This window comes from Aedes albopictus, chromosome 1 (assembly GCF_035046485.1).
Source record: "Aedes albopictus strain Foshan chromosome 1, AalbF5, whole genome shotgun sequence".
Lineage (NCBI taxonomy): Eukaryota > Metazoa > Arthropoda > Insecta > Diptera > Culicidae > Aedes > Aedes albopictus.
Genome location: NC_085136.1, coordinates 103512201 through 103538835, shown reverse-complemented (window position 1 = coordinate 103538835; position 26635 = coordinate 103512201). Strand labels below are relative to the sequence as shown.

At 36.3% G+C, this 26635-nt stretch overlaps 1 protein-coding gene across 1 annotated transcript in view; it reads right to left on the bottom strand.

The window, feature by feature from the left end:
• LOC109409456 (protein-tyrosine sulfotransferase) overlaps positions 1–26635 on the bottom strand; it is a 170575-nt gene that overhangs the window by 71641 nt on the left and 72299 nt on the right. The window contains exon 3 of the mRNA XM_029855542.2: positions 19278–19819. Coding sequence (XP_029711402.2) covers positions 19278–19582 — 305 coding nt within the window. The 5' untranslated portion in view covers positions 19583–19819. The remainder of the gene's footprint in view (positions 1–19277; positions 19820–26635) is intronic.

Sequence of the window (26635 nt, the reverse complement as noted above, 5' to 3'; positions counted from 1 at the left end):
CTTCAGTCGGTGAAAACTTTTCGTCAAACAAAAAATTCATCATTAGACCACTACTGGTTGTCGTAAACGTTGTCCGTTGTCTGGTGCGAGTTATATTCAGTCTGTACCGCCTCTGGCTGAAGACGGTGTGCAGTGTCTTTAAAATGCGTCTAGTTTCACCTTGAGTTAAAATACAGAATCGTTGTGTTGAATCAATTTAACATCTTTTGGCAGAAATTGAAAGCTTCAAAAAATCATTTGATCGTCTGAATACAATTGATGACAGTCATGTTATTATCTGGAGGATTCTCGGAGAAACCCTAGATCAATGACACAGAGAATATACACAGATAAATATCCAGAGGGATTCCAGAATGAATCTCTTTTAGAATTTTTATAGAGATTCCTGAAGGATCCCTATTTTTTTTTTAACTTGGAACAATTTCTTAGGGAATTGCTGGAGGCTTTCTGAAATAATGCTCGAAAACATGTTTAAAGGAGTTATTATTATTAGCTTTATTAGGGAGATTTTCAGCCCTAGGCTGGTTCATCTGCAAAAAAGCAGTTACTGAGGAAATCAATAACATGTTTTCTGAACGAACTCTTGACGAAGCTTCTGGGGGAATCTCTAGAAGAACGTCTGAAAAAAAAATTTTGAGGAATTTCTGAACCGACCCAAGGAAGATTATCATTGAGAAATTTCAGAAGCAATCTGAAGAAGCAATCATAGAAGGAATTACGGAAAAAAATAATAAATGTTTGAAAGATTTATTGAAACAATCCGTAAAGATATGCCTAAATTTCTGAAAGAATTCTTTCATAACTTTCTGAAGAAGTGTCCGGAAGATTTTCTGTAGAACACCCGGAACAATTTCTGAAGGAATCTCTGGAGGAATTTTCTAAAGCAAACCCTGAAAAAAAAAATCCAAATGGGTCAAGAAAATTGTGGGATATTCGTAGAACTCTGATAAAAATTTCAAAGGAATCTCTGGAGGAGTTTTTGAAGAAATCCCTGGATGAATTTTTGAAGCAGTTTATGCAATTTTTTAAGGCATTCTTCATTCAATGTCTGGAGGAATCTCTAGAACAATTTCTGAGAGAATCTCTGTAGAATTTTTTAAGTGAATACTTTGAAAATTTGCTGAACGAATCTAGAAACCAATTCTTGTGGGAATTTATGGCAGAAACTCTGAAGGATCTTTCGAAGAAATATTTGGAAGATTTTCTGAAAACCCCATGGAAGAATTACTTGAAGATCTTCTAAATTCCTGGAGAAGTAACTAAATAAATCCTGAAAATATTTTTAAAAAAATCCGTGATGGAATTCCTGTAGGAATTTCTGAAGGTGTTGTTGGAGAAATTTAAAAAAAAAATCCATGGATAAACTTCAGAAGGATTTGGAAATTTTCTGAAGAACCACGGAAGAATTTCTGAAAAAATATCTGAAGAATTTTCTAGAAGAATTATTGGAAAAATATCTGAACAATCACTCACAGGAATTTCTGAAGGAATCCCTGAAGAAACTCATGAAGTTATTTCTGAACCAATCCGTGCAAGTATTACCTAAAGATTTTTATTTTGATTTAATTTCTGGACAAGTGGAATTTTGAAACAATACCTGGATGAATTTCAAGCAATCCTTTGAAAGGATCCGCGAAGGAGAATATTTGGAAGATCCTTAAAAAAAGCCGAAGGAATCCCTGAGAATATTTTTTGAGGATTTTTTGGCAAAACTTTTGAAAGGGTAGTTTTATAAAAGTTTTGGACAAGAATAAAGGAAATAGCTGGTGAAATGTCATGATGTAACTCTGAAATATTTCTTTTCCTTACAGGAATATCGATTCTATGCACTGGAACAATCGAAATTCATTCCGATAGAGAAGAAGTTTCTAAAGAATCGGAATATTCTGGACGAATCTATAGAAGAATTTCTGAAGGAATCCCTTGCCTAGACAGAAATATATTCAAATTAATTATACTTAAATATACAGAAATTATTGAAAGACTCTCTGAATGAATTCTCGAAAAAAAATATGGAGGAATTTCAAGAATTTCTGGAAACATTCTTAAAAGAATTTCTGGAGAAATTTCAAAAAAAATTAAAGAAACCTGGAGGAATTTATAGAGGAACCCTTAGAGGGTTTATTTAAGAAATCTCCAACCCCCCCGTAACTTGACAGATGAGCTCAGTTTCGCGTACCTACTTGCAAATCGCAGATGTCGCTACTGTTCGTAAACAACGGGTCCATCCTTCACTGACGCAACAATTTTTGTCCATGCGAAAACATCTTTTTGTTTCGTGGTGAGTGGAAGCCAACAAGAGGCTAGCGTTTCGTATCAAAAGGACGTATTCAACAGAAGTGCAAAAATTAATGTTCATTGAATTGAAATTATTTTGATTTTTCTTTTTGTTGTTGTAAAAAATGTAATAAAAACACATTTTAAAACGGTCTTCCATAGTAATTGGTGACTTTGCATGCTAGACCAAACCGAAGATCAAACTCGAAAAAAAAATCTGCAAATGATTATTTTTAACTTCCATTTTGGATTGGCCACCAGATATGTAGCTGTAAAATGTTAGCATAAGCAACCTAATTTATTACTTGCTGGTGCTTAATAACCGCGCTAGAAGAAAACATGAGTGTCTTATTAATTTTATAAAAGCCGACTATTTTGCCTTTACTTGTTTTATAGATATAATTTTCGCTTCTAGTAAACAAATTCATCATGCCGCACTTTATTTGCATTTACCTACCACAAAAAAAGCGGAAACAACAAATGTTTAATGTTTTAATATTTTTTGTTCGGTTTGTTATTGTCGGTTTTCGTCCTTATCAAAAGTAGCGCTTGCCGCTTTGAATCTGACAGTACCACCCGGACCAAAAATTTTAGGTACGCTGACGTTGTTCGGCAGCTGTCAAGTAGCTCCCGGGTTGGAAATCTCGGAGGAAATTCTTGGAGAATTGATGAAGAATTTTTAGACGAAATACTTGAGCTAATTTCAGGAAGAATATTTGAACTAAATTCTGAAGAAATCCCTGGGAAAACTTTCTGAATGCTTTTTGGGATCATTTTCTAGATGAACTCCTCTAGAGAAACAATTTCTGAAGATACCCATGGAAAGTTTTCAAAGGAAACCTTCGGGGAATTTCTTGAGGAATCTATAGAAGAATGTCTGAAGAATTCTCTGGAATTCCTGGAAGTATTTCAGAAAAAAAAGTGAATCCTTGAAGGATTTTTTAAAAGAATCTGTGAAGAAATTCCTGTTTTCGAAGGAATACTTGCAGAACTTTCAGATAGAAAAAAAACTGGAAGAATCGCTGGAGGAAGTTCTAAAGCAAACCCTGAAAAAATCAGAATAAGTCTTTGGAAGGCTTTTTGAAAGAAATTGCGTAGGTATTTCTAGAGGATTTTTTGGATAAATTTTTAAATGTATCCCTGGAGGCATTTCTGCAGGAATCACTGGCGAACCTTCTTGATGAATATCCAGAAGAATTTCGGAAGGAATCCTTGGACGAATTTCTGAAGCATTCAATGCAATATTTTTAGAGCATTCTCTATTTCTCTTGAGAAATTTTTAGTACAATTTCTGAAAGCATCCCTGGAGGAATTTCTTTATCAATCTTTGAAGAGACTGAAAGAATCCACAAAAAAAAAATCCTACGGGAATTTATAGAATCAAACCCTGAAGGATCTTCTGAATTAAGATTTGTAATATAATAAACAATAAACTAAAGATACAATGCATAAGTATAGTTTGTACGCTTGGAATCAAACGAAAGATGACGAAAATATCACCAAATCAGCTTCCATGTTTTGCGAAGGGGACCCTAAACTTTTAACCGATTGTTCTAGATTTGTTCGCTAAGTTCGGTAAAAAAAACAAACAAAACAAAACAGCTTATAGAAATAGGTTATATTACCGCTCTCACCGCTTATTTTTTTGAGAAAATGTTAACTATTTTTAGCAAATTTTCGAAAATATCACGTTCATGAATTATTATCTTTCGAAAGAGACCTACAGTTTCGAAATTCGACACAAATTGGAGAAGATATGGGTTCAATAGAGAATTTTCTCAATAAATCCTGGAAAGATTTTTCTAAAGAATCTGTTAGGGAATTCCTGTAGAAATTTCTGAGGGAATTGCAGGAGAAATTAATAAAAATCCCTGGACGAACTTCTGAAAGAAATGAAAGATTTTTTTAAGGATTCCAAAAAATGTTTGAAGGAATCTCTGAAGGATTTACTAAAAGAATCATTAGAAAATATCTAAATAAATATTTTCCGAAAATTTTAGAAGGAATCACTGAAGAAACTCTTGAAATATTTCTGAAGCAATTCATGTAAGTTTTATCGATTTTTTTAATGGAATTTCTGTCCAAATCCCTAGTGGGATTTCTATGAAATACATGGAGGAATTTCTATATTAATATTTTGAAAGAATCCGTGAAGGTGATCTCTGAGAGTATTTCATAGGAATGTTTCGAGAATTTTCTAAAATATTCACAGAAAAATATCTAAACGAACCACAGAAGCATTTTCTAATGAAATCACCTGCGGAATTGTGAAAAAATGTGTGTTCATGGTGTAGGAGTCAGTTTGGCTTTCTATTCCGCAGAATTTTGACCTATTATGTGGCTTAGTTGGTTAAAGCGCCGCCGGTGTAGCGAACTTGGAGTCATGGGTTCAAATCATCCCATCAGATGGGAATTTTTTTTTCTTCATTCATTCTCTTTATTTGCCAATTAATCAAAATTCTGTGTCTTCTAACTTTCAAACTTTTCCACAGAAAGGTGGAATGTAAAGCACATTATGGCTGTCCAACTATTTGGTCAGCTTGTTTTGAATTTACAAGGGGCATATATTCGATTCACTGTATTTCACAAGAAAGCTATTAATTATTAGCTCATTACAAAAAAAAATCTTAATTAGCTTTCAACGTTGTTCTACGCTTCTACAAAAATTGCCATTTCCACATTTTCCCCAATCGAACAGTATTTCGATGAATTCCCGCCTGAAAAGTGAGCCCAAAATAACGAACATTAACCATAGCGTGTGCCGATTGAGCAACTTGCACAAGCTTGTTCCGATCTACCGCAAGCCAAACTAGATGAAACAACGCCAATTATCCAATAATATTTCCATTCCATCATCACTCTCTTGGTTTTGGGGGCTCTTTGGCGTGGTTCTGTGCATGGTTTGCGGTGGTGGAGTTGGCGTTGAGCGGTACACTATGGTAATGAGCCGAAAATTCCCGCTTTAAAGAGAGGAGAAGGTATCAAACACTGAATATGTGAAACAGGTGGGGAAAGGGCGTTTGGATGAGTAACCTATTTAAAAAGTGTGGGCCAGTAGCAGCAGCGGGTGTCCGTTTCATGAGCCGAGGTAGGGGAACTCCCAGCGAACTGTGTGATAAGCGAACAACCAAAACACTCGAACAAAAAAAAAAACACGAATCAACGATAATGATCGCCAAAAGCTTTTTAATGAGTTTTAACAAGGGAATGTTATGCGAGTGTAGCTGAGTCCTGACTGGGTACTTTTATCAGTCTAGACTGCCGATCAGAAGTATGGAGTCAGCTCTCATGGAAAATCGTGAACATTGACCGTTTCCATTTTGAGCATTGAATGTGATAGTGTACTAAATCTTATCTCCAGATAAATTGGTGAGCTCGTTCCATATTACTTCCTGCATACCCGGGCAGACGAGAATATCTAAATCATATCTCAAATTGACCAAGTTTTGCTGTCATAGCTCGATGTGATTTTGATGTGTTATTCAAAAATTTAAAGAATATCGCACCAATAATTCAAAATGATACGATATCAGATTTTGTTCTTGTCGATATATCTGAAAATTTCTTCATAATAACATATTTAGTTCTTCTGCACGAAATGGAACACATACACCCATAGAGATGGCTCAATGTTAGTGAAATGCCATGTGCCCCTTTCTGAGCTAAGGAAACGAAGAATCTCATGCTCTTGTTGCCATGATATTCACAACAGTGAGCCGCAGTTGAGTGGTAAGCATCACCGCATATGAAGCCTAAGGTCGTAGGTTCGATGCTGGATGTTGGAATTTTTTTTCAAGAAAATGATCGACAAAGCTTGTCTTCTATTATTTTGATCTTGTAATATCTTAACGAGTTTTTAGTGTGCACTTCTCCATACTTGGTTTTGATATTATTTCTGATATTTTACCTCTTATCTCAATCAAACCAATACCAGTTTTTGTTCTTCAGTAATTCAGTTATTAATAACTGAATGTGTTAGTCGATAGATTTTCTCACCTTCTCGGGTACATTACATAAAACATTCTGGCTCTTTGGGACATATAAATGTTTTTTTTATTTGTGAAGATTGTTACACATTTTTAATCGGCCCTGTACCCGTGTACCCATAGAATGTTTTATGATTGATAAAAATCGCTTCTGGGATGTGGTCGGGTAAGTGAAGCGTACGACATACATCGCTATGCGATAGGTTCCGTTCCGATAGAGGCAGATGCCTCTATAGGATAGGCATTGGAAAACAATGTCTGATGGATGTTTTGGTCCGAATCGATTAACGTTCATTCTGCTGGATGAATGGAAAGTGGGGGAAAGGAGAAGGTTGTGGGAAAGTTCAGGTGAGGCATGAGTAACTCAATTAGGACTGATTTTTTCGGCGGTCAGTTGTTGTTCTGTCAACGCATTCTTGGGGAAAGTCATTTCGTTACATGTTTGTGCATTTTTTCATCTACTAAAGTTTGGAATCAGTTTTTATGAGATTTAAACTGAAATTGTTGCAAGTGAATTGTGACTGAATTTCACATCTCAAAATGTATTTAGTTAGTATAGGGTTTCTAATCTTACTAGAAAATACGGAAACTTACTAGGGGTCTCCAGTTAGCCTAGTGGTTAAGACTATAGATCGCCTATCCGGAGACGGTGGGTTCTATTCCCGTTCCGGTCGGGAAAAATTTCTCGACTCCCTGGGCATAGTGTATCATTGTACTTGCCTCACAATATACAAATTCATGCAATGGCAGGCAAAGAGAGCCCTTCAATTAATAACTGTGGAAGTGCTCAAAGAAAATTAAGTTGAAGCAAGGCAGGCCAAGTCCCAGTGGGGACGTCGAGCCATAAAGAAGAAGAAGAACGGAAACCTACTAATATTCATTTATCAAAAATTGTTATGAACATTTCTAACTTTCTCACAAAAACGTGGCTTCGCTCACAATTTGCGGCTATGTGCAAAATATTCTAAAATTATTGTAGGTTACTCCAATCTCTGACGACCTTCTATCAATGGCGTGGCCAATTTCGTGGAAGAATGGTGAAGGTTGATCACAAGAATTTATGCGGGTACAAACACGTGCCAAACTACCCAAACTGCCAAATTAAGTGCTACTGGGCAAAGGTTGAAGGTTGTCATTATCAATTGGGGACCAGCAATCATATAGGACAGGGCATTTGAAACGTGCCTGTTGCTGTCCTACATTTGAATAAACTGTGTTCCCCTAATGTTTTAAACTTCACTACGTTTGACTACCGTATAATATAATCGGAAAGCTTGTCCAAAATTGTCACGATCCTGGTAGTAACGTGACTTTTATTTGAATAAAACGTGCGTAGATACCTACGTGCCTAAAGATGAGAGCGAAGAAATTGAGAAACCGAGATGCAAAGATGTTCGTTGCAATGCTGAGAATAGCCATGTTTTGCAATTACCCCTGCGTTCAAAGCAACAGTTCTTGTCTGTAACTAATTTGTTGCGTCAGACAACAACCACTTCTTGTGTGAGAAGTTTTAGATTCCCGGAGGGTTCCTTCCGAAACAACATCTTCGGCAAAGATGATGCCAGTTGCAGGTTGATGAATTTTGGTCGAGTGTAAAATGGATACTTTGTAAAATGATACATTTACCTCAGAAGTAAATTTCGACATTCTACGAATAAAGCAAACATCTTCTCAGATTTCAACTGAATTGTCTGCATTTATGGAGGATATTGGTGAGTAAAACCAAAAATTATCACCACAATAGCCAGATCTTCCTTCCATCCTTACTACCTGAGGAGCTTCAATTTCTTGCTCATTCGTTGCAGACATTGAGCATCCTTTTTTAAATTTTATTTTTTTTTTATTTTTTTTTATTTTTTATTTTTGTTTTTTTAAAGGTTCCTAGCGGCACGCCGACGGACGTAGAAACCTCTCCCACTACTGTGCGCACAAGCGTCTCGCGTTTGCGCGGACAACGATAGTTCACTAGGCCTTTGGATAGGATAGAGAACGTAATCCTTCAGAAGCAGTTCACCAGCCGTGCACGGAACATGTCGTCCAGTAAGACACTGTTGCGTACTGACTCAGAAGGTTACGGTAGAAGGTGTGAAAGTTTCGGTTTTGTCATATGGTCGATTTTGTATTTGTTTTTTTTTGTCATGTCAAGGTTTAAAGAATATTATAGTTCATATTCATGCTGTGCCCTATAATTCAGTAGTCTTTGGTGTGCCTATGATCTGTTAGATAGTCGATAAGTTTGTTATGTCCATTTTCGTTGATCCTTATTTTAGTATTGTTTTTATTATCTTTGAAAGTTGTCTTTCGTCCACATCCCTAGCACTACCAGCATCGGTCCAAATAAGTCCATATTAAAGAAAACCTTTCATACACTCAGTCGAAAAATGTAAAAATATCGACCCGTGCACCGAGGAATCCAGATACTGCTTATTGATATCCAGAAATTGCATCAAACAGGCTTGGTGGTGTAATGGCGTCCACTCAATTACAGTTACATATATTACATATTGGATACAATTCAATTTGTATCCAATAGGCTCTACTACTTTGAACTCATACCAGATTCTAGTTTGGAAAATACTAAAAGGGAACGATCGCCAACACTAACACAATAAACATGATTGCTCAAGAAGTACCCAAGTAACACAGAAAACATCTTTCAAAATTTAAGCTTCAAAAGATGTTTTATAACGGTAATATAAGTGTATCAGGAAGCACATTATGTTATTATTAGGCTTTTATAATGTCAGCCGATTACAAACAGCAAAAAAAATATCACGGATCACACCAAGTATATTTTACTAATATATAACAATACTCGAGCATCATGCAACTCACTCATGAAAGCCACAATGTTTTTATTTTACAACAGCAGCTCATTTGGGTTTGCCGAGTTTTCCTAACTGCAAAATTCAACACAGATTAAAGCTTCATGAACCATATTTTGGTCGGCAATGGTCTGAAAAATCTCCGACGATGACGATGATGTCGAGAAAGATTTACGAAAACTGTCTAGTTTACGCAGGGTCTCGAGAAAAGTTTGATCTGGGAAAGTTGTTATTGAATTTTAGGACACAACTCGCAATTTGAATAGTGGCTGCTCACACACCGTTCAGCTTATCACCAAGCACCATCCTAAGTCCTCTCGGCAGCAGCTGATGTTATTCCAAATCAGATTGCGAATAATCTAAATCTCAAATTTCCAAAAACTAGTGGTCAGATATTGAAAAACGAATCAGAATCTGCACCAATAGCAGAGTGAAGGGAACAATTACAATGCAATGTTTACGTTTACATTTTGACAGATTCAACTAGGTATGCTGAAACTTAGTTGTAGTGTAGTTATTTCGGAGTTTAAATTTTAACCGCAGAACATAATTATAGCTTAATAAAACGTTTGTTGTATGATTGTTTTGATTATGTATTATAAACGTATTTTTAACGCAAGATCTTCATATATAGCGTCTCTTCCATAGCAAACCATCCAAATTACAGTACCTGTCAAAAATATGCATGCACAAATAAAAATATGGAAATCAATTGCACATGTTTTTACCTTCAAATCATTATAAATTCTTCAAACAAAACTATTTATAAATTTTACATTACTCTTATCTCCACGTGTGCCCAAAACAGTGATACATTTTAGGCTGAAAAACCATTATTATTAAGATTTGCATAGTTGTTTACATGTTTTGTACGGCACTGTAAGTATGATAGAAAATCAGCCATATTGAATCTACATGTGGAGTCAATAAACTGATAGAACAGCACAATTTGGATGGCTTATTTTTAATGGTTATGGTTGGCATTTCTAATTGAACCTAGAGCGCTTGAAATCTGGATGAGCAAAATCGAATGTTTCACCATAATTTTTGAATTGCATGTAAAATAGCGCTACCATTATTGAGTATATCCCGTGACTAATTAAGGCTTTCCAAATAATTCACAAATAATTGACCCCATAACGTCTTCCAAATTCCATGTTCATGTGGTTATTTATTTATATGTTTATAACCAAATTTATTTTGTTTTTCTGTGTTCTGTCAATTTAGTATGCCAGATATACTGTTGTATATTTTTTTTGTAGCATAAATGCTTTCTATTAGTTATATAACATTTGAATAGCTCAATTCGAACCTGTGCAAATGATGTGTAATATAAATGTTTTTTACAAGTTATATTACTACCAAAATGTGTTATAAGTACTCGTGTATGTAATTGTTCTATATGTGTATTTTGCAAGTGATATTGCTGATAAATGTATCGAAACATTTTTGGGAGTTGGATGATATGTCCTATATCATATTTTTCAGCGATATTAATGTGTTGAGATACATCTTATATCACATGTAAGATGTTTTATAAGCCGCCATTTTTTGCGCTGTTTTGATTATACAAGTGTTTAAAATTAAGTAAATAATACAAGAAAAATACACTACGTTATGTATGAATAGTGAATTTTAAACTCTTATAGAGCATGTTGTGTTACTTGGGTAGTTATCTAATTGATTCTTCATGTAAGTTTAGTTTGATCTAGCTCGTTCATGCACAAGTAACAATTTGATGACCAATTAGGCTTGTGAAGGTTTTGAGAACCAACATAAAACCTAAAAATATATGTTATTCGTTCTAAAAACTTCTTCTAGTATATTTGACTAAAAATGATACTTTGGATCTCAAGCTTCGAGGCCATGTTTTTGTATGTGCCATTGAGCATTGCACGTTGTTTAGTGTCGTGCTTCTCCCAGAGAATTTCTCATACAATTTACTTCAAAAATTTTCCAAATAATCATTCTCTAGCATTCCACCAGTGGCTCATTTTTTTTTCTCAAAATATTATTACGAAAACTCTTTCTAGGATTGTCCTAAAAAAAATTTCCAGATATTCTGAACTCAACTCGGAATATTAATTTCAAAATGTGTTTTTGCAAGCTCTCCAGAAATTCATTTAGGAGTTAACCTAGTTAGTCATCTATTTGACTTTTCTTTAGTAATTCCTTCAGCGATTCTTTAATATTTGTTGCACAAATTCTAATAGTATTTTTGCAGAACTTGTCCAAAATTGCTTTCAGATCTTCTTCTTCTTTACGGCTCAACGTTCGGAACTTGTTCTGCCTCTCTTCCACTTAGTGTTCTTTGAGCACGTCCACAGTTTTTAATTTAAGGGCTTTCCTGCCATTGCATGAATTTGTACAGGGGGTGGCCAAAATGTCTGGGATAGGCAACTTTTTTTCTCTCATAAAAAAGTTCAACATGCTGTAACTTTTCATAGAGTGCATCAAAAATTCTCAAATTTTGACTGTTTGTCAACCTATGTGCATCATTGATGCAAATTTGAACTCGATTGGTTAATCTTTCGCGAAGCTAGAACGGTTCCGCAAAACACTACTTTTTAGACAGCTTATTTTTGAGCGATTATCAACAATATATTATTATATGAAAATGCTTCAAAACATAGGTACTTTTTGAACGTTGAAAAAAGTTATGATGATATAGAGGAAAATGAGTCAAATTTACAATACCCTACAGAAAATACTAAATGTGTTCTTCCTTTACTCTGAATGGGCTCGAATATATCTTATTATAGATATCTTAAGAACAGAAATAGAAAATCTTTGGACATCAAAAGTAAAATTTAATGACATAGATGTGAAAAATTTTCATTTTTTCGAGAAAGGTCCTAAAAGTGTCAATCCATCATAACTTTTTTCAACGTTTGAAAAGTACCTAATTGTTGCACAGCTAAAAACTCGCCTATTGTTGCACACTCCATGTTTTTCTTATGGAGTGTGCAACAATAGGCGATTTTTTAGCCGTGCAACAATTGGCGATTTACCCTATGTATTAAAGAATTTTCAAGCAATAATATATTGTTGATAAACGTTCAAAATTTCATTCAATTCGGTTCACTGGTCTCCGAGATATGGCAGCTCAAAAATTAGTTGTCTAAAAAATAGTGGTTTTATCAAAACGGTTCTAACTTCGCGAGAGATTAACCAATCGAGCACAAATCTGTACCAATGATGCACATATAATAGGTTAACAAACAGTTGAAAAAAAATTGAGAATTTTCGATGATCTCTATGGAAAGTTACAGCATGTTGAACTTTTTTATGAGAGAAAAAAAAGTTGCCTATCCCAAACATTTTGACCACCTCCTGTATTATTTAAGCAGGTGTTTTATTCGCAAAGGTGATCATATAATTCCAAACAGAAGTGCAGGTATAAAGAACTCAGCGATGGTGTCGCGTAATGAAATATAACCTGCTAGGGTATTGGTTCCCTTGTTAAGCATGTGGCTCCCATTTTCATCCTACGAAAAACAAAGGATTGAAGCGCTGTTTGTTTTGTTTCTTATTTTTGTATTTTTTGTTAGAAGTGAGCACGCATGAAAACAAAAAGAACGGAATCAATCGGTGCCGTAATCGCTTGTTTTCGAATGAGATGAAAATGGGAGCGTGAGATTACTGATGGAACACATACCCTATATGGGTCATAGTCGTGACCAACAGTTCTAAAATAAGTATTCTGATGCAACATTCTAGCACCTAGAAACAACTTATTAAAACGAAATAACCTGCTTAAATAACCAAATGGTCACGAAGTAAGCTTACGAAAGCATACAAACAAATTAGTGCCGCAAGTTGATTGATGACAGTGCCAGCCAGTGCGTTACTACCCTAACATTAAAGAAGTTCGAATATAAATACAATACATTGTTTTGTAAATTTATGGTACAGTTTGTAGTGGTAATAGAACAAAAACACTAAAATAACAATATAAGTAATGGTTATGCGCCATATGATGTATCGTTACAAGCATATAGAGTAGGGTGGCCCTCACTTATATGAAAAGCTAAAATTTCGAAAAATATCAAGTCTTACCTCCTAAATCAGTTGTTTTGGACTCCCAGAAGCTACGTTCAAAATTTGAGCAAAATCGGTTGAACCTAAGGGGGCGCTCAAAACGCTTGAAGTTTGTATGGAAAAACTTGGCCAAATGTATGCAGAAATTTCAAGTTTTTGAATTATGCCGCTAGGTGGCGCTGTAAGCGTTCAATAATCAAACCCTTTGGTATTATTGTAGGTAACTATATGCCAGAAAACTTTGTCGGAGACCGCGAAGTGATCTGACGGCTGTGAAAAAAGTTATACCCTAGGCAAAGTGAGGCAAAGTATTGAGAATTCATTATTGATATTATGTATTCCTTTACATGTATGCAGAGAGTGAAAAATTCGAAGATTGAAAGTGAAAATTGACATTCTCAATTTTTCATTCGTCTTTGGTCACATTCATTGTCAGCTGAATGTCTCTCTTTTTTTATTCAATTCGCTGTGACGAATATTTTTTCGCACGACGTAAAATGTCCAATTTCTGTTACCAGACGCACAATCCCACTTAACCCTCGAGCGATCGCGCTGTTGTATTTTGTGCAACACGTTGAAAAAACCTCGCTTTTTGTACTCAGCATTAGCGTGGTGCTGACGCAGGTAGTCAACCGCGCGAGTTTCGGAAGGTTAAGGGACAAATAGAGAACATAATTAATATTCTAATAAACTACTATACACAAGTTTTGAGGTGATTGGAAGTATAATCGGGAGTTACGGTTCAGTTTTATTTCTCAGTGAAAATTGTCAGTGACAGAAAAATGAATGAATAGGTGAAAAAAATCATTCACCAAAATGAATTTTATTTTGATCCCTGAGTTGAAAATTTTCAAAATTCCAGTTGATTTTCAGTCATTGAAAATGAAAATTATAAACTCTGCATGTATGTATTGGAAAAACAACAATAAAGTTTATCCTCACTTTTCATATAGTCACCTACAATAATACCAGAGGGTTTGATTATTGAACACTTACAGCGCCACCTAGCGGCATAATTCGAAAACTTAAATTTTTTACATACATTTGGCCAAGTTTTCCCATACAAACTTCAAGCGTTTTGAGCGCCCCCATAGGCTCAACCGTTTTTTCTCAAATTTTAAACGTAGCTTCTGGGAGTCCAAAACAACTGATTGAGGAGGTAAGACTTGGTATTTTTTGAAATTTTTGCTCTTCATATAAGCGTGGGCCACCTTAATATAGAGGTTATCAAGTATAGTAACAATTTGAAAAATTATTTGTTTTTTTTTTCTCAAACGAATCCATGGCATACATTTCATATTTATTTATGTATTATTTGAACTTTCTATACACTCGAATGTATTGCTAAATCATCATACAATTACCATGTAACGTTTTATGAACAAATCATTCAATTTCGTGAAGCAATTTATTACGGAAGTTCTGCAATGGTTTCTTCGGAAATATCCACAGGGACGGATTTATTTCTTGAAAATCATGCTTTTTCTAGAAATAACTCCAGGAATGCATTCAGAGAATATTCTGTAGATTCCTCCATAAAGCATTCCATGGCTTTCTTCAGACATTCCTTCTCTAGAGTAGTGCATCTCGAAAATAATTTAAAATAGCGTTAAGACAGTTTTACAGGGAGTTCTGCAGAATTCAGTCTTGATGTTCCTCCTGAATTTACTCCAAGTATTCCATCTGCAAATTTTCCATGGATTCTTGAACAATTTCTCAAGAAATTCCTTAAGAAATTCTTCTAGGGGTTCCTTCATAAGTTTCCCCATGATTGTTACGAAAAATCTTCTACATTTTCCTCTAGAAATTTTTCCAAGAATTCGTTCAGAAGCTCTTTATAATTCTGGAAAAAATCGCTCCAGATGTCGAAAGAACATGAAATCTCTTTAAACTTCTGGAGGAAATTTCTCCAGATTTCTCGAGGAGAACTCTCAAGATTTTTGGAGGAAATATCTCCGAGGAAATCTCTCTAAAATTCTACAGGAAATCTATCCAGATTTCTGGAGGAAATCACTCAAGATTTTCGAAAGAAATCTCTCCAGATATCTGAAAAAAAAATCGCTCCAGAATTCTGAAAAAAGGAAGTCTCTTCAGATTTCTGAAGGAAATCGCTTCAAATTTCTGAAGCAAATTGCTCCAGATTCCTGAAGGAAATTGCTCCAGATTTATGCAGGAAATCTCTCCAGAATTCCGAAGGAAATCTCTCAGATTTCTAGAGGAAGTCTCTCAAGATTTTTTAAGGAAATTTCTCCAGGTTTCTGGACGAAATCTTTTCAGATTTCTGAAAGAAATCTCTTCAGATTTCTGGAGGAAATCGCCCCAGGTTTCAGGAGTAAGTCCCGCAGATTCCTGAAAGGAATCTCTCCAGATTCCTGAGAGGGATCTCTCCAGATTCTTCAGAATCTCTCCAGGTTTCTGAGAATCTCTCCAGATTCCTGAGAATCTCTCCAGATTCCTGATGAAATCTCTCCTAATTTCTTGAGGAAATCTCTCCAGATTTCTGGAGGAAACCTCTCCAGCTTTCTGAAAGAAATCTCTCCAAATTTCTGGAGGAAATCTCTCCAGATTTCTGGAGGAAATCTCTCCAGATTTCTAGGAGAAGTCTCTCCAGATTTCTGGAGAAAATCTACGGGTTTCTAAAAAATCTCTCTAGATTTTTGAAGTAAATCTCTCGGATTTTTGAAAGAAATTTCTCCAGATTTCTTGAAGAAATCTCTCAAGATTTTTGGTGGAAATCTCTTCAGATTTCTGGAGAAAATCTCTCTCAATTTCTGGAGGAAATCTCTCCAGATTTCTGGAAGAAATCTCTCCGGGTTTCTAAAAAAATCTCTCCAGATTTCTGGAGGAAATCTCTCCAGATTTCTGGAGGAAATCTCTCCAGATTTCTGGAGGAAATCTCTCCAGATTTTTGGAGGAAATCTCTCCAGATTTCTGGAGGAAATCTCTCCAGATTTCTGGAGGGAATCTCTCCAGATTTCTGAAGGAAATTTCTCCAGATTTCTGAAGGAAATCTCTCCGGATTTCTGAAGGAAATCTCTCCAGATTTTTGAAGGAAATCTCTCCAGATTTCTGAAGGAAATCTCTCCAGATTTCTGAAGGAAATCTCTTCAGATTTCTGAAGGAAATCTCTTCAGATTTCTGAAGGAAGTCTCTCCAGATTTCTGAAGGAAATCTCTCCAGATTTCTGAAGAAAATGTCTCCAGATTTCTGAAGGAAATCTCTCCAGATTTCTGGAGGAAATCTCTCCAGATTTCTAAAGGAAATCTTTCCAGATTTCTGGAGGAAGTCTCTCCAGATTTCTGGAGGAAATCTTTCCAGATTTCTGAAGAAAATCTCTCCAGATTTCTGAAGGAAATCTCTTCAGATTTTTGAAGGAAATCTCTCCAGATATCAGTAGGAAATCTCGCCAGATTTCTGAAGAAAGTCTCTCCAGATTTTTGAAGGAAATCTTTACAGATTTCTGAAGGGAATCTTTACTGATTTCTGAAGAAAATCTTTACAGATTTCTGAAGGAAATCTCTACAGATTTCTGAAGGAAATCTCTACAGATTTCTGAAGGAAATCTCTGCAGATATCTGAAGGAAATTTCTCCAGATTTCTGAAGAAAATCTCTCCAGATGTTTGAAGGAAATCTCTCCAGATTTCTGAAGGAAATCTCTCCAGATTTCTGAAGGAAATCTCTCCAGATTTCTGAAGGAAATCTCTCCAGATTTCTGAAGGAAATCTCTCCAGATTTCTGGAGGAAACCTCTCCAGCTTTCTGAAAGAAATCTCTAGATTTCTGGAGAATTTTTTTTTGTCTCGAAATTTTTAGCCCTAGGCTAGTTCATCTCGGGACCCACGCTTTACTTCCCTTCCGAAGGAAGAACCCACATTTTGTGAGTATGTCGGGAGTGGGATTCGATCCCAGGTCCTCGGCATGATAGTCTTGTGTTCTAACCACCACACCAGGTCCGCTCCACAATGGAGGAAATCTCTCCAGATTGTTGAAGGAAATCTCGCCAGATTGCTGGAGGAAATTTCTTCAGATTTCTTGATGAAATCTCTCCCGATTTCTTGATGAAATCTCTCCAGATTTCTTGAGGAAATCTCTTCAGATTTGTGGAGGAAATCTCTCCAGCTTTCTGAAAGAAATCTCCAGATTTTTGAAGGAAATTTCTCCAGATTTCTGGAGGAAATCTCTCCAGATTTCTGGAGGAAATCTCTCCAGATTTTTAGAAGAAGTCTCTCCAGATTTCTGGAGAAAATCTCTCCGGGTTTCTAAAAAAAATCTCTCCAGATTTTTGGAGAAATTCTCTCCGGATTTTTAAAAGAAATCTCACCAGATTTCTGGAAGGAATCTCTCCAGATTTCTGGTGGAAATCTTTCCAAATTTTTGGTGGAAATCTTTCCAGATTTCTGGAGGAATCTCTCGTGGTTTCTGGAGGAAATCTCTCCAGATATCCGGAGTAAATCTCTCCAGATTTCTGAAGGAAATCTCTCCAGGTTTCTGAAAAAATCTCTAGATTTTTGAAATAAACCACTCCAGATTTCTGAAGAAATCTCTCCAGATTTCTGAAGGAAATCTCTCCGGGTTTCTAAAATAACCCAAGCAACACACATGTTATAATAGTGTTACGACAGCGCAAGTTTTGGTTGTATAGCAGTTTATTTTACGTAATTCCAACATTGTGTTGAAATAACGTAAAATAAACTTCTATACAACCAAAACTTGCGCTGTCGTAACTTTTATGCAACATGTGTGTTGCTTGGGAATCTCTCCAGAGGTTTGAAGGAAATCTCTCCGGATTTTTTGGTGGAAATCTCTCCAGATTTCGGGAGGAAATCTCTCCTGATTTCTTGAAGAAACCATTCCAGATTTCCGGAGGAAATCTCTCAAGATTTCTGGAGGAAATCTCTCCGGGTTCTAAAAAAATCTCCAGATTTATGAAGGAAATTTCTCCAGATTTTGATAGAAATCTCTCCTGATTTTTGGTGAAAATCTCTCCAAGATATTGAATGATTTTTGAATATTTTTTTTTCAGATTTGTCGGGGAAATTGTTAAAAAAAATCTCCAAATTCCTGTAGGAAATCTCTCCAGAATGCTGGAGAGAGTCTTTTCAGTTTTATGAACGATGAAGGATTAATGAAAAGTCTCCAGATCCACAAAATCTCTCTCAATATGTTAGAAATCGAGCAACAAAGTGTATCATGCTATATGGGTCATATTCGAAACAAACAATTCTAATATAAGCACCTGATGCAATATTTTAGCACCTACTAGAACGCCCAACTTAGCACCACAGAGAACAGACATCCAAGTCCAGTTGCGAAACTGTGTAAGGAATTTAACGACTATTTGAAATCGGCAACACAAGTGGCAATAGCGTGGCGCTGCAATCGGTTAATTTCCCATACTAATTTAATTCACCACTTGAAATGTTTCAATTCACCACTGACTGTGGCAATATGGTGTTTGGCGGCGTTAGGGTTATCATCGTGTATTGGTTTGCAACCTTACTCAAGTGAAGATTCAAATCCCTACACAACTTTCCGAATGAAATTTGTTCTAGCCTGGGTGTCTGTTCTCGTCTGGTCACGTAGTAAATTTTCGGAAACAGACTAGAAATGGTCATGCAACTCAGTTCATCATGATGTAGCATTACAGTTGTGGTTAGTAAAGAAGTACAATAAAATAACAATATACTTTATGGTCAATATACGTAATAAGATACACGATACGATACAATAAATATACGTAATGGTTATGTACGGCATGTATATGACAGTTTTTGTCCGTAGAATCCCTTATTAAGCCCGAGCATGTGAATTTATAGTAATTGACGACTAAACATTTTTTACTCAGTTTGTGAACTATCCTGCATATTAAGTTTCAAGTAAAAATTTCTATTTGAGCCATTTCAATCCTTCCCATTCTAATATAAATCCTCTGGTATTTTCCATTCAAATGGTAACCATTAGACTACCACCTGCCTTTTCATCCGTCGGATTCCATGCGGAACACTTTTATGTCGAAAACACGCTCAAATTCCCAATAACACCCTCCACCCAACCCACCCGTCCCCCCAACAAAGCACAACCACAATCAACTCCAAAAAGGAGCAACAAATAGGCTAGGCATACGGTCGGTCCCGCCGAATCTACTCACCTCACTTCCGGATGTGCATCCAGCATCGCCCTCATCAGGGTCGTCCCCGAACGGGGCACTCCCCCGATGAAAATCAGCGGCATATTCCGATGGTAGCGATAGTTTCTGTCTCCCCTCTCGCCATCACCTGCTCCTCTTTCGCCCCCTTCGGGACCCGTTTCGCCCCTTATCATTGCTCCGGTGGATGCCGCCCCCCGTAAACACCTCGCTCCCAGTTCCGAATCCTTCAGCAGCAGGATCAGCAGAAGGGCACAGCCGAAACAGGCCGCCACCAGCAGCTTCCGGTTGCGCATCATGTATCGCATTGTGCTACGTTGTTGTTCTATATCTACGCGGTACTACAGGCCGCCTTGGGGGGATTCGCAGTCTTTGGTTGTTTCTTTTTTTTGTGTTTTATGGTTTAACTACTCTGGTTACTGGTTGTTGCGCGAGCTTGTTTGTGCCGTTTGCTTGCGCTGCTCACCGACGACGACCAAGAGGAGATATGTGTGATTGTACCGGGAATCAATAAATTCTCCTAGTTTACTGATGTGCCAGTTCTCCTGTGTGTGAATGATGGATTGGCGATTAGAAGAGAATGTACACAGCAAAAAAAATGATCAGCGTTCATTAGCAACGATCTGCTCTATTTAAGGTCTTCCAGTTTGTTCTGATTTGTAGAAATCATTTGAATATATCGAAGGCTATGGAAAAAAAAACTTTATCAATTCACTTTGTGATGACATGTGCTTCTTCTTTCTTATATTTTATTATTATTATTATTGTTGTTTATTATAATTATTTTTATTGCAATGGTTTTCTTCCCCAAGCTGATGACTCAGATTCTCGTTACAAATTTGTATTCAGTAGAAAATGTTATTTAATTATTTAGTTTATTCAGCTCTAAATCATTCATCAATTCTTAAAATTGAAAAGTTATTGAAGAGCTTAGGGATAGTACGTAATTTAGTACATATTTGTTCCAGTAGGCAGCGTTAGTGATCCTGAAACACTTTGCTTTGAATGTTGTTGCCTCAGCAGTCATTGCCAATACCGTCACGCTCGTGTTGAACATCAAGCGTGGTTTTGCAATGCGTAGCGTATCTAGCGTAAGTTGTAACCATTCTTGCGAAGTCTTTGCCAAAGTTTATCAGAAGGGGCCGTCCATATACCACGTGGACAGCTTGGAAGGGGGAGGGGGTTAGCGAAAAGTCCACGCTTGTCCACGGAGAGGGGGGTGGGGGTTCGTTAAATGTCCACGTGGACAACATTGACATACAACGATAATCTACAAACGAAACAAATTATATCGCATTATTGATGAGTATGGGACAAAGGAAATTCGCGATTTCGCGGAAGCCGCGAAGTACGCGAAATTGGACAACGGTCGCGAAATTGAGGAAATCTCGCAAAATGCCGCGAAATCTGACAATATTTTTAAAAAAACTGAAAATTTCACAATTTTTTAGTTTTGAAACATAAATAATGCTGATATTTTTTAACAGTGTAGACAAATTGACTATTCCGAGCCTAATAAAATAAAAGTTTGAACAATTTTACATTTTTTTCGATTTACCGTCAAGGCACCATTCACCGTGGATCTAAGAGGATTCGGGGCAAATAAGGGCTGTCATTTGACACCAGTCTTATAAACATTGCTAGTGCCGCTTTTAATTGCCTTCATTATTGGTTAAAATTAAAACAATATCCACAGAAGTAGAAATTTTTCACAATACTTGGTGATATAGTACAATTAGTAGAGGGTAGTAAGGTCGCCTGATTCCGTGGTAGGTCACCATTCACCGTGGTAGTAGGGACCCATTCACCGTGTATGAGAAATTTTATTCTAATTTGTTTAAACATCATTAAAACAACCCAGCCAAGGGAATTTTCTTCGTTTAAATTCATTTCAAGTAATAACTTGCAAGATTTTATTAGAAAAACGAATGTTCAAATTTTGAGATCGCAGCAGTCTGTGAACGCGCGCGGACGTTTAAAAAAATTTGGCTGTCATTTTTTCGTTCCTTTATTTTTTTTTTCGGCCGATGCTTTCCAAACATTTATTTCAAGAAATTGAATAGTGATTATGTGAATTTAATTAGTGAAAGTTCAGGTGAAACATATAACCTTCTAATGTAAGGTCCATTGCACGGTCTCGCGAGGTTTCGAGGGAGGGTTTCGGGTTTTGCGTGGAATCAGTTCCGACGATGGCTAGTATTTGTTATTACCGGACAAGTTTTTGGTAACTGTTGTTCTGACCCGAAAAGTTTCTGTTTGGCAGTAAAAAATGTCCACAAAGCTGTTTTTTTTTCGGGTTGAGATCTTCTGCCAGAAAAGAGCTGTGTATCCCGCTTCGTTCCCGTCGTGCGGTTTGTGAAAATGTGATCTGGTTTTAGTAGAAACGTGAAATAGTGACATTACTATCGACAGATTTTATAAGCAGTTTGGTTTAGTTTTGTGTTCCGCTGGTTCTCTCACAGACAGCGGTGTAACTAAATTAAAGTCACTATTAAACGCGTGCATTATTAAACTCTCTCCCTGTGCCGAAGAAAGAGGATTGAACTTGGAAGTAGCTGCATATACGTTAAATTACCTATATTTATGAACGAGGATTACATTACGAGACAAAACCCCTGGACCAGAGAAGACGGCAAAGTTTGGACCTGGACCTGGACGGCCACATTTGGTGAGATTGTTCTTTATTTGATTACATTTTAACTATATTATTTCAACACACCAAAACAACCATTTACCTCATGTAACTCGGAGCGTTTGGTACGGTATGTCCACGCATCCTTCCTCCCTTGTAGATTCGAGAAGTGTTTCGATGTTTTACAATCCGGATATCACATGACATCGAAGCATTTCGAAGAATCATCTTTGTGGTTAACGCAACGTAGTAGGCCTGGCCGCTTTGATGCTTGTGTCATATCTATGATATGCCACAATCATCAATATTGACAAGAAAAATAATTGGGCGTAATCTAACCCGATTATTTTCCAGGATGCTTTCTAGTACTGGCTACGTTTGTGTTAGATTAGATTAGATTAGATTAGAAAAACGAATGTTCAAATTTTCGATTTTTTCTAGATATATGGGACAATATGGGGCACGGTGAATGGAGACCATTGATTTTTAGGGTACCTATTTACCGTGCCTTTTTGTTTCAATTAAAAAGTACGAATAATCGTACTTTCTTGTTAAACTTACTTCGGTAATGCAAAATACATACCTGATATGTGAATTTAATTGCTTCTTGGTGGAATAAAAACGTTACTACATTTAGTTTATCGCTTAGATCACCTTAGCGCAGTTTTCGTTTTTTTCACTATGAATGCAGTGAACGAGCAGAAACCCGCTTCATGTAAACAGGGATGGGAACACTCACTTGGAAAGAGTTACACTCACTTGCTGTTTTCTCATCTCAGAAGCATGCTACCAAAAAACAGTGTATGGAGTACTTTTACCTTGTGGTTTTATCTCAAACTTTGCCGAATAAAGTAAGGGTCGCACACGCATTCCAAAGTCGTGACAGAGCGTTGAAGGCAACTCTCCACGAGGTGAGTGTAATTTACATTCACCTCGTGGAGACTCGCCTTCATAGCCCTCTCACGTCTTTGGTATGTGTATTCGATCCTCAATGTATTCGGCAAAGTTTTAGATAAAACCACAAGGTAAAAGTGCTCCATACACTGTTTTTTGATAGCATGCTTCTGAGCTGAGAAAATACCAAGTGAATGTAACTCTTTCCAAGTGAGTGTTCCCATCCCTGCATGTAAACACACTTTAGTGTCAAAATGATACTTTTAAATGTTTCTAATGAGCGTTTTGACATGATAACAATACATTAGTGTTGTATTGGTGAAGTTGACGGGAAATTGTCATATCATTCAATCGTAATATGGAAATAATGAAAAAATATTCGAAGGCACACGGTGAATGGAGCCCCCACGGTGAATGGCGCCTTGACGGTATATCAAATGTTTTAACTTTTCTGTGAATATACGTTTACGCCTCACAAAAACCAACCAAATGCTTCATTTCGCATGCAACATCGGCGTTTTCTTCAACGATACCGTCAAAAATATGGAACCGCAAAATTCACAATGTTGGCTCGCAAAATTTAAGCAATTTTGCCGCGAATTTCCATTGTGCCTATTGATAAGAATCTCTTCAACACTTCTTCCATACATTTTATTTTATTATACATTGTCTTTAAATTGTAAGTTACTTCTTCAAGGAAAAATAATGATGGTATCGATTCACAGAATTATTTGTTTTAAATTAACAGAAATTATCAGAATTTCTAATTACTTAGTTGTGTAGACCATGCAAATGTTGGTGTTTCAGTCAGAAAATTTTCATTGAAGTGCTGTATGGATCTCTCGAAGTTATATATCAAATTTTTAAACTACTTCACTACTTATCTCAAAAACTTTTATTGGTAGGTTCCTTTAAAATTTAAGATGTTTCTAATAGATATTAAAGTCTAAACCTCAGCAACACAATTTAGATGCTTTAAATCTTGTTTTTTGAAAGAATCTAAGAAATATAATCTTATTTCAACAAAAATCTAAGATTTAAAATTACCTTATCTCAACAAAACAATCTGGCAATCATATTTTAAACAAATATTCTAAAAAACATCGTCTTCAACCAGAGTCTGTACAGACTGAACATTGAACAATCACTAACATCACACGAAACACACCCATTGAAGAATTTTCCGATTAACGAAATTTTTTACCAACTGGAGCGGGAATCGAACCCACACTCTCACACACATTAAGCTGAATTAACAACAATATTGAAACCTTGTGCTACTTGTTTATATTCTATGTAAAGCTATAGAATTTTTGTGTTTTATAAAATTTTTAATTATCTTTAAGACATTGCTTACCTTGTGGATGCAATCGACTGGTAATTTGGGGATTTTCGGCCTTGCAGTCTCCGGTGCAGTCAAAACGACATATATTTTCGATGCCCGACGTTTCGATGGACTATGCCATCTTTCTCAAGGGTTTTAAAATTAGAATAGCATAGTGACGATCAGAGTAGTGACCCGCCATACAAAACTTCCCAGTTTTTCCTGGCAAAAATAGAAATTGATTAACTCCGTCCAAAATTTGACTATAATTCATGTGCAATTCATACCACCAGACGAAGAACGATATTTCTAACCCTTGAGAAAGATGGCATAGTCCATCGAAACGTCAGGCATCGAAAATATATTGCGTTTTAACTGCACCGGAGACTGCAAGGCCGAAAACCCCCAAGGACATTGCTTACGTAGATAAAAAAACAATATTAAAAAAAAAAACGTTTCAAAATCACTTTTTCCATTTATTTTAGAAATATGAAAAAAAAATTGTTTTCGGATGTCCACGTGGACATTGGGGGAGGGGGGTAGGGGTCTATGAAATGTCCACGCTTGTCCACGGGGAGGGGGGAGGGGGTCAAAAACCATGAATTGTCTGTCCACGTGGTATATGGACGGCCCCTAATTAGTTTAAATTTTCACCTATATGGTTTCGCATCATGCGATTTACACAGTGTATTCTGTGTATCCTCGCCTTTGGCGTTTTCCAATCGATACCGATCTGGTTTTGTTGTGCTGTTGTTGCGAAGAGTTTAATCTTGCCTAGTTTGGGTAGTGGCTACGGTTAGGATAGCTCAGATCAATCTTCAGCATAAAAGAACAGCAACAATCGATCTTTGCAGACTTATGCAAAATGGTTCAGCCCAAGTGGCCTTGGTCCAAGAACCTTACTTCCGTAAGGGGAATTTCTATCTAGGAAACCTTGTGAACCCGGTGTTTGCTACTTTCAGTAAACATGAAATGGCAAAATCACGTGTCATGCCTCGAGCCTGTGTGCTTGTCAACAACGCAATAGTTGCTACACTCATCTCTGAACTAACCACCAGAGATGTATGTGCTATCACAATTGATGTATCTGTTAGAAACTTCTTCATTTTCTTCTTTATGGATCTACTTTCCCACTGGAACTTGGCCTGCCTCGCTTCAACTTAGTGTTCTTTGAGCACTTTGGGCTTTCTTTGCCTGCCATTGCATGAATTTGTATATTGTGAGGCAAGTACAATGATACACTATGCCCAGGGAGTCGAGAAATTTTTCGCGACTGGAACGGGAATCGAACCCGCCGTCTCCGGATTGGCGATACAAAGCCTTAACCACTAGGCTAACTGGAGACCCCACTGCATTGGTATAACGGCATTCGATAAAAGGGCGCTAGAACTAATATTTATTAATTATTTTTTTTGCGTAACTGTAATGGTACTGCAGAAAAGCTTGGTAACCCAGTTTTATGCGGTGCATTTTTGGTGCGCAATATAGGGTGTCCCAGAAAGTATGGGCACAACTTTGCAGCTCTGCCATTTTGGAATGGATGCATAAACAATCTTTATTTTAACACATATCCTGCCTTGATATATTAACACCAAATGCCAATCATTAGAATATGCATTTTACACTTCGTTTAAATGCGGTAGAACATTCCCTAAAAGACCTTTCAAAGCTTCTGCACCAAATGTTTTATTTTTCAATGACATCGCTTAACAAATTGTTTTCTGCGCATGAAATTAGGCTGAATAAAAATTTCAAAAAATATATCCGTGAATTTCAGTATGTGTATCTATTATACAACCCTTAGTTTAAATTGAAAATATATACTTTTGCACCTGAAAAATGAATTCAAACACCAAAATCGATATTTTTGAAAACCCGATTTTCGACTAGTGGAAAACAAGCTTCTGAATTATTATCACAGCATGCAGAAAACTACAATTAAATTTCACTATAAGTTAAATAAATGCCTCAGCTTTATGAAGTGTAGATTGAATTATTTTTATTCTCGTTAAAACATTCTTTCAAACTCAAATGTCTGTGGGTATGTCTTATCCAGAAATAGAAAAGTCGATTTTTTCAGTTTTCTCAAAATTTTGAAGTACCCGTACGCACAGGCAAAATATATTTTTATAAAAAATTTCAATCACCCATCTAAGGAATCATGTTTTCGAATATATCATCTAAAAAAAATACGAAACAATTGTTTCGATTTTGGGTTTTTGGCAAAACCGTAAAAAAGTAGTTTGTGCAGAAGTTTTAGAAGTTTTTTTTTCATTTAAAATATTCTGCATACAAAAACCCTTTTTAATGTTTAAACTCTTTACAGGTATCAATGAAAATACTTTGAATAGAAATACAAAAATATAAAAATTGTTGTTTGCTAAGAAAATGATTGCATTTTCGTTATACAAAGTTGTGCCCATACTTTCTGGGACACCCTATAGAGAAACTTCAATGAGAGCTGGATTTAAGTTCTCAAAGAAAAGTTTATCACAGCAGTTGGGTAGCTTG